This window comes from Hemitrygon akajei, chromosome 3 (assembly GCF_048418815.1).
Source record: "Hemitrygon akajei chromosome 3, sHemAka1.3, whole genome shotgun sequence".
In the NCBI taxonomy this organism is placed as follows: Eukaryota; Metazoa; Chordata; class Chondrichthyes; order Myliobatiformes; family Dasyatidae; genus Hemitrygon; species Hemitrygon akajei.
The window spans coordinates 19359762-19375627 of NC_133126.1; the positions used below are offsets into that span (position 1 = coordinate 19359762).

The 15866-nt window shown below is 44.0% G+C and overlaps 1 protein-coding gene across 1 annotated transcript in view; it reads right to left on the reverse strand.

Annotated features, from left to right (window-relative positions):
* coq6 (coenzyme Q6 monooxygenase) overlaps nucleotides 1–13832 on the reverse strand; it is a 29568-nt gene extending 15736 nt beyond the window's left edge. Inside the window, exons 1-5 of the mRNA XM_073039275.1 lie at nucleotides 13589–13832; nucleotides 10436–10570; nucleotides 9099–9157; nucleotides 3912–4038; nucleotides 1422–1552 (exon numbers count right to left, since the gene is read on the reverse strand). Of these exons, the coding sequence (XP_072895376.1) occupies nucleotides 1422–1552; nucleotides 3912–4038; nucleotides 9099–9157; nucleotides 10436–10570; nucleotides 13589–13778 (642 nt within the window). The 5' untranslated portion in view covers nucleotides 13779–13832. The remainder of the gene's footprint in view (nucleotides 1–1421; nucleotides 1553–3911; nucleotides 4039–9098; nucleotides 9158–10435; nucleotides 10571–13588) is intronic.
* Nucleotides 13833–15866: the final 2034 nt, after the last annotated feature.

Consider the following 15866-nt stretch of genomic DNA (forward strand, 5'->3'; position numbering starts at 1 on the left):
GTGTGAAACCACTTTAGTAGCCAAAATATAGCTCAGTGGATGAACACAAGAGATCTGCAGATGCTGGAAATCTTGAGGAACACATACAAAATCTGGAGGAAGTTAACAAGTCAGGCAGCATCTAGGGAAAAGAATGGAGGCAGATCGATCACACAGGCTTCTGATAAAGGGTCTCAGTCTGAAACATCAACTGTTTAACCCCCTGCAAAGATGCTGCCTGACTTCCTGAATTCCTCCAGCACTTTTTGGGTGTTTCTCAGTTAGTGTACCGCTCCACATTTAATAAACATCAGCCAGAGGATCGCTTTGGACCACCAGTGCTGGAGTGCAGACCATCTGCCACTTTTCCACTTCTCAGTCAGGTGGATTCACAGAGAGAAGGGTGGGAAGTGAGCCTCTATGAAATGGAAAGAACAGTGTCCACTCGGGGATACGTAAACCATGCAGTGTGGGACTCAGCAATACAGAGCACAGGACACAATCTCTCCCAGTGCTGGGACACTGTACCCTCCATATTTTCCTCCCACTTCAAAGCCAAAGAGGTGAACTAATTGCAGAGCACGACACAGAAAGCTGGAGGACTCAGTGAGTCAGCCAGCATCTATGGAGGCAAATGAAAGTTGATGTTTGGGGTCAAGAACCTTCATTAGGAAGTCAAGTTTCAATTCACAAAGTATGCGTAAATCAACCCTAGATGAAGCAGGATCTATTACAAAATCCCAGAGCTACCAATACTGCTGCAAATGGCAGGACCTCCATGGCTACCCATTTCAATTCGACATCCTATTCTGACATGTATGACCACAGCAACTCCACTCCCACAATGAAGCAGGTTGTCAGAGCAACAACTCATATTTTGTCTTGGTAGCCCCAACTTAACGGCATGAACATCAATTTGTCTAACTTTCAGTAATTATTTCCCCCTACTCTCTTTTCAAATCCCCATTCTGGTTACCCTCTAACTCCTCCTCTTCTCCTCACCTGCCCATCACATCCCTCTGGTTCCCCTCGGTGTTTCCTTTCTCCCATGGTCCACTGTTCTTTCTCATCTGATTCCTTCTTCAGCCCTTAACCTCTTTCACTTATGACCTCCCAGCTTCTTACTTTATCACCCCCCCCCCTTCCTCCCAATCTAATCTCACCCATCACCTGGCCAGCTTGTACTCCTACCCATCTCCCCACTTTCCCATTCTGGCTTCCTTTCCAGACATGAAGAGTTTTATCCTGAAATGTCAACTGTTTATTCAATTCCTTAGATGCTGCCTGACCTGCTATGTTCCTCCAGCATTTTGAGCGTGTTTCAAAGGGTAACAACAATGCCAAGGATAGGTATGCCCATTGAAATACTCAGCATGACGGTTCAACAGGCAAAGAACCCTGTCCCTTACAGCAGACAGTTTCATGGTTTAATTGTTGCTCACCAGTAACTTGGTCTCCACTTTACTCCCATCAGCCAACTCAATCTGCACCCATGGTTTGCTGCCAGGCAACTGGTGGGGTTCAGGCCAGGTATACTTCACTGCTCTGCTCCTGTACAGCACGTGCACTCTGTCTGAGGAAAACAAAACCCAGCTAAGCAACGATCATTTCATCAGCCTTTCACCAGAACTTCACTGGCTGAATTGTAAAGGATTAATCTTTGTGCTTGTTGAGTGTTTCACCATCACAGCGGCCTTGAACACAACAGAACTTTGGGAATTCCATCCTACCATCCAAGTATGTGAAGAGGGTAAGACGTGAAAGAATAGGACCTATCAAGTGTGACAGTGGGAAAGTGTGTATGGAATTGGAGGAAACAGCAGAGGTACTTAATGAATACTTAAACTCAGTGTTCACTATGGAAAAGGATCTTGGTGATTGTAGTGATGACTTGCAGCAACTAAGCTTGAGCATGCAGATATCAAGAAAGAGGATGTGCTGGAGCTTTTGGAAAGCATCAAGTTGGAGAAATTGCTGGGACCAGATGAGATGTACCCCAGGCTACTGTGGGAGGCAAGGGAGGCAATTGCTGAGCCTCTGGTGATGATCTTTGAATCATCAATGAGGACAGGAGAGGTTCCGGAGGATTGGAGGGTTGCGGACGTTGTTCCATTATTCAAGAAAGGGAGTAGAGATAGCCCAGGAAATTATAGACCAGTGAGTCTTACCTCAGTGGTTGGTAAGTTGATGGAGAAGATCCTGATAGGCAGGTTTTTGAACATTTGGAGAGGTATAATATGATTAGGAGTAGTCAGCATGGCTTTGTCAAGGGCAGGTCATGCCTTATGAGCCTGATAGAATTTTTTGAAAATGTGACTAAACACACTGATGAAGGAAGAGCAGTAGATGTAGTGTATATGGATTTCAGCAAGGCATTTGATAAGGTACCCCATGAAAGGCTTATTGAGAAAGTAAGAAGGCATGGGATCCAAGGGGACATTGCTTTGTGGATCCAGAACTGGCTTGGCCACAGAAGGCAAAGAGTGGTTATAGACGGGTCATATTCTGCATGGAGATCAGTGACCAGTGGGGTGCTGTTCTGGGACCCTTACTCTTTGTGATTTTTATAAATAACCTGGATGAGGAAGTGGAGGGATGGGTTAGTAAGTTGCTGGTGATACAAAAGTTGGAGGTGTTGTGGATAGTGTGGAGGACTGTCAGAGGTTACAGTGGGACATTGATAGGATGCAAAACTGGGATGAGAAGTGGCAGATGGAGTTCACACAGATAAGTGTAAAGTGGTTCATTTTGGTAGGTCAAATATGATGGCAGAATATAATATTAATGGTAAGACTCTTGGCAGTGTGGAGGATCAGAGGGATCTTGGGGTTCAAGTCCATAGGACGCTCAAAGCAGCTGCGCAGGTTGATTCTGTGGTTAAGAAGGCATATGGTGTATTGGGCTTCATCAATCATGGAATTGAATTTAGGAGCCAGGAGGTAATGTTGCAGCAAAATAGGACCCTGGTCAGACCCCACTTGGAGTACTGTGCTCAGTTCTGGTCGCCTCACTACAGGAAGGATGTGGAAGCCATAGAAAGGGTGCAGAGGAGATTTACAAGGATGTTGCCTGGGTTGGGGAACATGCCTTACAAAAACAGATTGAGTGAGCTCGGCCTTTTCTCCTTGGAGCGACAGAAGATGAGAGGTGATCTGATAGAGGTGTATAAGGTGTTGAGAGGCGTTGATCGTGTGGATAGTCAGAGGCTTTTTCCCAGGGCTGAAATGGTTGCCACAAGAGGACACAGGTTTAAGGTGCTGGGGAGAAGGTACAGAGGAGATGTCAGGGGTAAGTTTTTACTGAGAGAGTGGTGAGTGCGTGGAATTGGCTGCTGGCAATGGTAGATACGATAGTGTCTTTTAAGAGACTTTTAGATAGGTACATGGAGCTTAGTAAAATAGAGGGCTATGGGTAAGCCTAGTAATTTCTAAGGTAGGGACATGTTCGGCACACTTGGTGGGATGAAGGGCCTGTATTGTGCTGTAGGCTTTCTATGTTTAACAGGCATGGGAACATGACAGTTAGGTGAAGACGGGTGGAACTTGTGAAGAGTGGCGACATGCTGATTGGCTCTGGTTCAGTGGCTTGACATGATGCTATGTACAGTATTCGTCCACTTACTGTGGCACTTCATGTCAGTGGGGAGGGCATAAAAATTGAGCGTCGGGGGGTCATGGGGGTAGGTTTTTTTGGGGGCATCAAGGTTCCTGGATTGAGTTTCCAAACTCAAGTCCCCACACACAAACAAGACCTGCCATTTGAAGTTTAATGTCTCACCCCAAAGATAAGGAGCAGGATGACATATGTAACACAAGGATTGCCTTATCAGGATCTTGGGGAACTAGTGAAAAGTTCTGAGTTTATGAACACGTTAAGTCATTGAACCTTCCCAACTCTCACGTGAATGTCCTGGGTTCAAGCTCAGCACCTACCTGCAGCGGCAGCCAGCTGCTTTGACAAAGCCGTTAATATCACATCATTCTCAACGATGAAGCCCATGTCATCTGACAGGTCAGCTTTATCGAAGGTGATCATTGCATCAGAGCACGCATCCCAAACCTGAAGGAAGAACACCAGAATTTCAAACTCACCACAGGTAACCATCAAGCAAGAGGCGTAGCGCAAACCTAACATTTGAGAAAGATACAAGGAACCTATCCAAACCTTATGTAATGCCCTGGTTCATACTTCTTTCTGTGATACTGCACGTATTTCACTTAGCAGTTCTGTAAGAGCAGTCTGCTCTGCTTTCAGCTTGTTAGGGATGACGAGAAATGTGTGCCATCCAGTTAGGATGGTGGAACTGAGGGGAGGTTTCTCTGGTGAGGGACACTAAGGCTGGGCTTGGGGCTTTTGTGCAGGGGGAGACGAAGAGAGAATAGGTCGCAGGATTCGATCCGGAGCAGGACCGTGATGCGATGAAGCCCGGGGCAATGACCGATTGAGGATCGGTCAATATGGCAAAACATTGAACTCCAACTTGGGCACATTGACTGTTTAATTAAAATGGGCCCTTTTCTTTTTGCTTTTCTTTACTAACCCTTTAGTTAAGATTCATAAATATAATTCCTTTAATTGTATGTAGTGTACCATCTGTCATTTTGTGGCACTGATTTGTAACAGGGTAGCAAATTACACAGCATCCACACAAACCGGGGTTTGGGGTGGGAGAGCCATCCCAATCTCAGGGGCTCGGCGGGACCAGACAGCGTCTTCCCTAGACTTATGCTGCCAAGGAACCAGGGCGTTTCACTTACAAAACTTGCACGCCTCAGCTGGAACATTGCATAAAGCTGTTCACCATGGTACAAGCATGTTATGATGCTGGCTCGGGTTCAAAGGCAGCTAGAAAATTTCAGATAACTGAAAAAAATAAGATTATTTTCACTAGAAATCCCCAGGGAGTGGGGGTGGGTGGTTTCACCAGTGTATAAAATTATGAGAGGCCTCAATGAAGTGGATATGAAAGACCATCGATCTTTACAGAGTTCAATAACCAAAGAACACAGAAATACAATTATTGCAAGATGATTAAAGACTGATAACTATTTTGTCCCTATTTGGAGAATAATGGGGTCCATAACTCACTGCTTGAAAGAATGGCAGAGACAGAAACAATTTATAAATACCCAGACAGTTCAAAGTACACTGATTATCAAAGTACGTACACTGTATATAACCTTCAGATTTGTCTTCTTGCAAGCAGCCACAAAACAAAAACACATTAAAAGCCCCCACAAAGACCATCAAGCACTCAACGGGCTAAACAAAGAACAAATGGTGCTAACAAATAAAAGAGTAAACAAATAACACACAGGACATAAACCACAGAGTCCCGGAGAGAGAGACCACAGCCAGAGCTCGTTCTGCACTGAGGCGAGTGAAGTCCGTCCAAGAGCCTGATGGCTGCAGGCCACGGCTGCAAGGTCAGTCCAGTGCTGAAGCAAGAAAACCTCACAGAATAGTGAGCTGAACAACAACTCATCCTTTACCTTCGGCCTCATTGCCTTGATCAAATTGTGCAAATAGTAAAAATAACAAAAACACAAGGAACATGAACTGTTGAGTTCATAGCTGCGGGGCCTGTTCAGCACTAGCTAAGGAGAGTAAAGCCCATTCAGGAACCCAAATCGGGCATTAACTACTCCCAAATCTGGTGGCATAGGACCCAAGAGTCCTGCATCTCCTGCCTGACGGTAGTCGGGAGAGGGAGACCACTCAAAAACGGACCAACTACAGTGAGCACTTGTTCGTTTTCCGCTCTCGTCCTCAATTATCTTAGTCTTGCTTGATGCTTTAAATTGGCATGGAGAAATGGAGACCACCACAGGCTTGTCTTCCGCCAAAAGGCCTCAATGCAGTGCCCATGCCCAGAGACGGCTGACCCGGCCACACCTGCACACTCGAGAGCCTACTTCACCGAATTCCCCGAAAATCACAAAAGTGCCAGATCATTTAGTCAGTTCAAAAGTACATCTTTAAAAGGGAAATTACAGGCTGCAGCGACGGCAGTACAGAAGTGTATCTACTAGAGCATCTAATAATTATGTGAGCTGTCAGCAAAACTTTGCCGTTGGTCCCTGACGTTATCTTGAAAAAGCACTTTGTTTGCATACCATTCACTCAATATAATAAGCTAGGAAATTAAAGCCACTGACTCTCACATCAGTACTTTTTCCAATAATTTCCTCTCTTTTAAAGAGATAGGATTTATGTTCACTCGGAAAGGTCGGGACTGATTAGAAGAAGTTAGCATGGTTTTGTACAGCTGAAATCCTGTCTCAAATCTGATCGACTTTTTTCTTGAAAACATAACTAAGAAAATTTATGAAAAAAGTAGCCTTTGACAAAGTCCCTCTTGACAGGCATGTCCAGAAGACTAAAGTACTTGAGATCAAAAATTACTTGCGATAGGAGGCAGAGGGTAGTGATGCATCTCAGGATTCAATGCTGTTTCTAACAAAACATATGGATATAGGTGATATGATTAGTAAGACTGCTGACTATATGAAATTGGAGTCATAGATCATGAAAATAAAGACGTCTGAAGATACAACAGGACACAGATCAGCTGTGGAGTTAGATAGAGCACTGTCAGACGAGTGTGAAATAATACATTCTGGGGTGCCAACGCTGGCAGGACATACAATAAATGAGAAAATTCCTGAAAAAGGCAACACAAGATGCTAGAGTAGGAAAAAAAGGTATTTGGCAGAGTTAGATGTCACACTGTAGCTGCACAAGACATTGGCTAGGCCATATTGAGTACAGTTCTGGTTGCCACACTACGAGGTAGGGTGTGGCACTTTAGAGAGTGCAGAAGATTCACCAAGACGTCGCTGGAATGGATGTCCCGAGTCACTAACAGATTGGACAGCTGAATTTATTCTCACTGCAGCGCAGGTGGCTGAGGAAGGGTTTATAAAATTATGAGAGGCACAGGGAGGGTAGGTAGTTGATTCAGATGCCTTTATCACTTGTCAAGTCAGGTCAAGTTTATGGTAATTTAACTATATACACGTATATAATGTATATAGAAACACAAGATTGGGGGAGGGGGAGCCTTGTTTGCCTCAATCTTCTTAGGAAGTGTGTGCTTTCTTGTCCAGGGAGCCAGGTCTGTGATGTGAACTCCCAGGAACTTGGTGCACTAACTCTCTCCATGGAGCAGCCAAGTATTCAGAGGACAGCCCGTCTGCACCATCCACAATGACTTCCTTAGTCATCAAAACTATGTATATCAAAACATTTCTGTCTGAGTGTTCCCCCCACCCCACAATAGGAGACATAGGCTCAAGGTGAGGGAAAAAAAATCTACAGATCAGAAGGAAAGACTATTCATACTGGTGATTATAAGAAAGAAGTGGTTGAGGCAAACAATTACAACCTTTAAAAGGCACTTGGATAGGTGCTTGAATCGTAAGGGGGTAGAGGAATTAGTAAATCTGTTTATCAGGGGTTCCCAACCTGGGGTCCACGGACCACTCGACTAATGGTAGGGGTCCTTGGCATAAAAGAGGTTGGAAACCCCTGAAATAGATAAGACATCAAGATCAGTAGAGACAAGTTGAGCCAAAGGGCCCTTTTCTGTGTGTACAATAAAAACAAAACACAGCTGATCAAGCAGATCGGAGGACGCTAGAAGTACATGCTGACAATCCTGCATCGGGGTTGAAAGAGAAAAGATTGCCAGTATGAAAGAGTAGTGAGAGACACTTTATTCTGCATTCTGCCACCGTTGTACCTAGTATTACCTCAACATACTTTGTAATGATCTGTACAAATGGCACAAAAATGAAATTTTTCACTACACCTCAGTGCATGTGACAATAATAAACCAATTCAAATCCACCTTGACTGGCTCTATAAAATCAGCACAGACGCTTGAAGTTTATGTGGGGTTTCGGAGACGGGACTTTATTTGTTGACTTATTGAGAGATACAGACTGAACAGGCCCTTCTAGGCCACCGAGCCATGCCACCCAGCAACCCACCAATTTAACCCTAGCCTAATCACTAGACAATTATCAATTAACCCATGAACCATGTCTTTGGACTTTGCGAGGAAATTGGAGCACCCGGAGGAAACCCACAAGTACACAAGAGTAACGTACAAACCTTCTTATGGAGGACACTGGAACTCTGATCCCCGAGCTGTAATAATGTCGTACTAACCGCTACGCTATGGCTGAAACCACCAGTTTTGTGACTAAAATAGTGAAAGCCCTACAACATGAGCCACAGCTGGCATGTGAATGTTTGGGTTATTTACTCACCAAACTGTGAAATGAACTACACAAAGAAAAACACATTAGCAATCTCCCTCCCTCACCTTAGGTTACTGATCTTGCTGCATTGTTTATGCCAGCCAAACCAGAAAATTGTGCAAGAGGCTTTTCCCACAGAACCCAAAACTTTCCTCAAAGACCGAAGAGGCAAGATTAATCAGAAACACAAAAATTTCAGATACAAGAGAAGAAAGGTCATCTGTGGTACTGCATGCACCACTCCAGAAGAGCTGTTCCTTCGAAAGAAGCAGCTCAGACTCCCAATGGACAAATTACCTAAAAGCCACCACTCAAGGAGAAATTTAAACTTAAACAAAGCACATAAATAAGATAATAGAATGATTAAGTAATATCATGAAAGAATAAAATTCACTTTTTAAATTAATTCATGGGATGTTGGCAAAGCAATTATTTTTATTGTCTATCCACAAGTGAATTTCAACTAAGTGATTTGCTCCATTTAGAGATGAATTTAGAGTCATCCACAGTGCTATGTTACAAATGTCAGAAAGACCCTTCAGTAAGAAAGTGAAACTTCCTTCCCTGAAGAACCAGTGAGGTGTGGAGATCTTTATGACAATCCAGTGGTTTCAAAGTCGCAATGCAGATTTGAACATCTCAGTGGATGAACAATCCATTTACTGGTCTGATAACATTAGCATTATAAACACAAAAAATCCAGAATAACACCCACAAAATGCTGGAGGAACTCAGCAAGGCAAGATTCTTGGCCTGAAATGGTGACTCTTTATTCTTTTCCACAGATGCTGCCTGACCTTTTGAGTTCCTTCAGCATTTCGTGTGTATTAACATAAGCATATTGGAACCTACCTGCATCCTTTTGAATGGCTTGTATCTCATGTTGCAAATATGATCCCAAGCTCCAAGACCTACAAGAAGTGAAAGTGATTAAAATGTTAAGTTAAAAGAGACCAATATAATAGCTGCAGTTAAGCACAGTGCACAAGGGAAATTGTATTACTGGGAAGTAAAATGCTTAAGTTAAAATTTAAAGAATGAACTAAAACACATGCAGGAACTAATTCTCTCATTCCATTGCCCTCAATATACACACAAAACAATCCTTCTTATCCTTGTTTTCAAATCCCTACATGGCCCTTAACTCTGCAAACACATCAGAACTACAAGCTTTGGTGTCAGTTCATGGCAGCCTTACAGTATTGAAGCAGCAATCTTACTGCAAAACGCTCGGTGTGGAGTGTACCACCAAGGCAGTGCGTATGCAGTGGCTGCCTGCGCTGAATGAACAGCAGTGGGCAGTGATTTGCACCAAGTTTCCTGACACAGCAGCTCAAAGCCCGACTAGATGTCTTTAAGGTGTTTATGCATCTGTGAAATGTTTATACTGCAGGACCAGGAGAACTCTGAAGAGGATCAAGCATGATACTAGTGTATTGGGCTCCAGTGTCAGCTAAGGAAGATGAACAAAGTCCAACCTCCAGACAATCGTGTGGGCAGCACAAAAACATATAGACAGACATACTTTATTGATCCCGAGGGAAATTAGGTTTCATTACAGCCGCACCAACCAAGATAGTGAAGAAATATAGCAATATAAAACCATAAATAATTAAATAATAATAAGTTAATCATGCCAAGTGGAAATAAGTCCAGGACCAGCCTATTGGCTCAGGGTGTCTGACACTCCGAGGGAGGAGCTGTAAAGTTTGATGGCCACAGGCAGGAATGACTTCCTATGACGCTCAGTGTTATGTCTTGGTGGAATAAGTCTCTGGCTGAATGTACTCCTGTGCCTAACCAGTACATTATGGAGTGGATGGGAGTCATTGACCAAGATGGCGTGCAACTTGGACAGCATCCTCCTTTCAGACGCCACCATCTACCCATATAGTCTAACCCATATGGATACTTCAACCGTATGGATTAATTCAACTACTCCAGTCAGTACTTCTGCAAATAAATAATTCCAATAAATGTAAAATAAAACAAACTACTAGAAAGATTGAACAGGTCAGGCAGCATTTGTTCAGTACAGAGTTTGGTCAGTAACCTTACAATATCAACTCTTTCTCCATTGATAGTTTCAGACCTGCTGAGCGCTCCCAGCACTGTTTTTATTTCAGATTGTCAGTATCAGTTTTTCTTTGCTTTTTGAATAAAAACTCAATAGAATAACAGGGACTTACGGTCCAAGAAGGAAGCAGAGCCTGGAGTAAGGGCACTCACTCGATTACTGTGTAGTTCCGGCAGCTTTCCATCTGTTTTCTTATTTGCAGCCTCCAGCAGAAGGATCCTCTTCTCAGACAGATTTGGATCATCAGCTTCAGAAGGAAAAAGGCATGAATTTCACTTCATTTGATCGCAAGTACTGACAGTGTTGCAAAGATATATACAAAATGCAATCACTTTTAAAAAGTAGTAAGTTTTCTTAAAACAAAAGTTCCCAAAATAAATCAGTTAATTAGTAGACTATAGAAAAAACTCTGAACATATTAATCCAAGGCATAGCAATAAACATTAGAAACAAGGGCTAATAATAAAGGTATAGTGTGGAAGGAAGTTTCCCCAGCATTTTGTGAGTGTTGCTCACAATGTTTAAATCCTCACTTCAATGGGAGTTCAATGAGACGCTCTCTCACCGCTTCCCTTCTGTGATCACTGCTGCAATCCAGCTTTCCAGCCATGGGCTCACCTATTCACTCTATTGGTGAGAGAGCTACAAGGCTGGAGAAGGGAGACTCTGATATGAGAGGACAGAAGGCCATGGGGGAAGGGGTGAGGAGCACCGGAGGGAGGTGATGGGCAGGCAAGAAGATATGGTGAGAGAGTGAAGATGGAAATGGGGAATGGTGGGGGGGACGGGGGGGAGTTTGAGAAATCGATGTTCATGCCATCAGGCTGGAGGCTACCCAGATGGAATACAATGTGTTGCTCCTCCAACCTGAGTGTGACCTCATCGCGATAGCAGAGGAGGCCACGGACTGGCATGTCGAAGTGAGAATGGGAAGCGGGATCAAACTGGGTGGCCACTGGGAGATCCTACTCTTTCTGGCAGACACAGTGCAGGTGCTCAGCAAAGCAGTCTCCCTGATATACAGGAGACCACACCGGGAGCACCGGATACAGTTCATGACCCCCAACAGACTCACTGGTGAAGGGTCACCTCACCTGCAAGGACCGCTTCTGGCCCTGAATGGCAACGATAAAGGAGGTGCTGGGTGAGAATGCTCTGACAGACAGACAGACATACTTTATTGATCCCGAGGGAAATTAGGTTTCGTTACAGCCGCAACAATCCAGAACAGTGAAGAAATATAGCAATATAAAACCATAAATAATTAAATAATAATAAGTTAATCATGCCAAGTGGAAATAAGTCCAGGACCAGCCTATTGGCTCAGGGTGTCTGACACTCCGAGGGAGGAGTTGTAAAGTTTGATGGCCACAGGTAGGAATGACTTACCTATGACGCTCAATGTTACATCTCGGTGGAATGAGTCTCTGGCTGAATGTACACCTGTGCCTAACCAGTACATTATGGAGTGGATGGGAGTCATTGTCCAAGATGGCATCCAACTTGGACAGCATCCTCTTTTCAGAGAGAAATCCGTCAGAAATCCATCTGCCACTCCCCAGCCCACTTCAAGATCCCTTCGTAATCTACAATAACCTTCACTATCAACATCTAATTTCATTACAACCACAAGCTTACTGATCATGCCTTGTGCATTTGCATCCAAGTCATTTATATAAATAACACAATAAGGCTCCCAATAGCAATCCCTGATGCTCTCATCCCTGCATTTTTCTTCTGAATCTCCTCACTACTCCATTTCAGCAACACACAAATTCCTTAATGCTCCCCTTTTCCACCCCCCCAGCAAGCATCACCCACTGTCCAAAAGCCCAATCCTACAGACACACCACCTCACACATAAACCCCCTCACAGCCCCATCTTACACCCACCACCCAAACACATTTCCCCTCTCACACATAACACAACTATCATGATGAGTGCTTTGAGAGACTGACCATGGCTATAATTAACTCATGATTAAGGACCTGAAGCTGCTGCAATTTGCCTTCCATCACAACAGATCTACAGCAGATGCAACCTCACATGCTCTCCCCACAGGGCTGTGGACCACCTGGACAACAGCAATACAGATGCAAGGTTGCTGTTTATTAATTACACCTTGGCATTCAACCCAATCATTCCCACAGTACTAATCAACAAGCTTCAAAACCTGGATCTCCTGTACCTCCTTCTGCAACTGGATCCTTGACTTCCTCACTGGGAGACCACAGTGAGGGCAGATCGGAAATAGCAGCTCCTCTTTGCTGACAGTCAGCACCAGCCCAGCTCAAGGATGTATGCTTAACCTGCTGATTTACTCTCTCTACACACGCGACTGTGAGCTAGGCCTAGCCACAAACAGCATCTAAAAGTTCACCGTTAACATAACAGTTGCAGGCAGAATCTCAGAGGTGTACAGGAGTGACATACTGAACATCAGCTGGTTGAGTGCTATTGCGATGACAACCTGGCACGTTACTCTGGATTTCCAACATCTGCGGGATCTCTGGTGTAACTGATCTCAGACCTCAGGAAGGGGAAGTCAAGGGTACATAGACCAGTACTTGTCAAAGGGGTCAGCAGTGCAAAGGGTGAGCTGTTTCAAGTTATGGGTGTCAACATCTCAGAAGATCGATCCTGGGCCCAATATGTTAATGAAATGACAAAAGCGGGCATATCAGCAGCTGTACTTCAGTCTGAGTTTGAGATTTGGTATTTCAGCAGATTTACCTTGGAGAGCAATCTAACTGGTTACAGCAGCATCTGGCATGGAGGGGCCACTGCACAAGAGAAGCTTAAACTTCATCATAGGCACTAGCCTCCCTGGCATCAAGAATATCTTCAAAGGGCAATCCGTCAAATCAGGCAGCATCCTTCATTAAGGACCCCTCCACCACCCAGGACATATCCTCTTCTCGTTGCTACCATCTAAGAGGAGGTACAAAAGCCTGAGAATTCACACTGAACATTTTAAAAACAGCTTCTGCCCCTTCGCCACTGGATTTCTGAACTGACAAAGAACCCATGAACACTGCCTTGCAATTTCTTGCTCTCTTTTTGTGTTACTTATTTAATTTTCTTACATATTTGTAATCACAATTTATAGTATGTTTATATATCACAACAGATTTCACGACATATTTCAGTGATAATAAGCCTGATTCTGAACCCTCCCTCTCACACACAGCAACCTACACTCACTACACACACACACAACTCACTCCCACCCCTCCGCCAGGCTGTGTCCGGGCCCACACCTACCGAGAGCGCAGGCCATCGCCGCGCCGACCATCCCGCCGCCGGAGATCACCACATCGTACAGATCCGGGGGCCCAGAGTCATGCTGTTCGCGGGCGGACGAACATTTCCTACAGGCGCTACTCGCCAGTAACCAGCCCCGGCCCTGAGCACGGAAGCCGCACAGAAACCCCGCTCCCCGCCACCCAAACATAACAACTAAATGGCCAGGGAGGAGTCACCTTCGACACCTAAGGGCAGGCCACACACAACGTCCGGTGAAAAGTACTCAGCCAATCGGGACAGAACGCGGCTGAATTCACTTCCGCTCCAGTAGACTTTTATTTGTGAATGGGGTTATAGTATATGCTTCTAATGTAGAGCGAGGTATTGGTTTATTATTGTCACGCGTACTGAGATACGGTGAAAAGCTTGTCTTGTATACTGTAAGATTCAAAATTAAGATGTGCGTTTCTGAAAGAGGTCTGGGTTAAAGTCAGAGGACAAAGGTGATTTAATTATGTCCGGGGACAAATGTGATTTAATTATGTCTGCGTTAAAGTCTGTAAACAAATGTGATTTAATTATGAATGCAGAAGCCCTGACAAGATTAACTGTTTGTGGAATCATTGAAGTCCTGAGATATGGACTATTGTTTTACAGAAACGTGTAAAAAAACAACTCCAAATATGGAATGGGAAAACACTGTGTACCTCCCGAGTCAGGGAGGGGGGTGGTAAGGAAGAAGGATAAAACCTGCTGCCCTGTAAGGTTCAGGGTTCCCTTCTCTGAAGGCACCCAGCTCTGCAGAACTGTTAATAAACTTTGTTTCCTTGAATTTGTCTCGTGGCCATTATTCGGGAACGTGGCTCGTTTCTGACACATACTATCCAAACAGATCACAGTGCACTGAGATCAAACAGAAGACAGCATGAAACCTAACACGAGGAAATCTGCAGAAGGCTGGAAATTCAAACAACAACACACACAAAATGCTGGTGGAACACAGCAGGCCAGGCAGCATCTATAGTGAGAAACACTGTCAATGTTTCGGGCCGAGATCCTTCGTCAGGACTAACCGAAACTAACTGAAACCTAACAACTACAGAGAAAGTATAGTGCAGGTAGAAGATAAAGTGCAGAATCATAACAACGTAGGTTTACTGTCATAGGTACACATATCCATGTGTATCCAAAGCCTATCTATGTCAACGCTATCCCCCTCATAATCTTAAATACCTCTATCAAGTCCCCCCTCAACCTTCTACACTCCAAAGAATAAAGATCTAACTTGTTCAACCTTTCTCTGTAACTTAGGTGCTGAAACCCAGGTAACATTTTTCACTAATTTATATTTTCTTAAGTTGACTCTTTAAGAACTTTTTATGTCTTGCACTTCTCGTCTGATTCTGACAAGGACTAGATAGGTCTCCTGTATTATAACAAATGGTTAAAGTTAAAGTCTGTCCTGAGCCTTATAGGCTCATCAGGCTGTGGCATGAAGCGACTGAAAGTATGAGACTCCCCCCCCCCCCCCCCCCCATAGGACACCAGTCTATCACGAGGATAACAAATGGTGACTGTTTTTATTCATTAATTTATTGGGATCTGAGCATCACCAAAAGGCTAGCATTTTTTGCCCATTACTTGAGAACGTGATGGTGAGATTCATTATTGATTTACTACACTCAATTTTCTGAAAGTGCTCACACATTGCTGTTGAGGACAAAGTTTCCAGAATTTAGACATATCAATGACAACAGAGATTAGCTTTATTTGTCACAGGAAAATGGTAAAGTGAAAGGTATCAAATCAAATTAGTATCTCTATCTGGTGCCAATAACTTACTAACCCTAACCCATACATTGGCACGATAGTGTAGTGGTTAGCACAACACTTTACAGGCAACCCAGGTTCAATTCCAACAGAGGCAGTGATGATTGCAGAGCAGAGATGGCTTAAGTTTCTGGGAATAGTTCACAAGGTGCAGGATAGATACAGAAGACATAGTTCTCAAATGGCAGGGATAGGCAACTGTGGCTGACAAGGCAAGTTAAGGACTGCATAAAAGTCAAGGAAAGGGTACATAAGGTCGCAAAAGGCAACTAAAAAAGTCATAAGAAGGAGAAAGATGAAATATGAGGGCAAACTAGCCTGTAATATAAAGCAGGATACTAAAAGTTATTTTCAGTTATATAAAGAGTAAAAGGGAGGTGAGAGTTGATATTGGACCACTGGAAAATGATGCTTGTGTGGTAGTAATGGGGGACAAAGAAATGGCAGATGAACTTCATGAGTACTC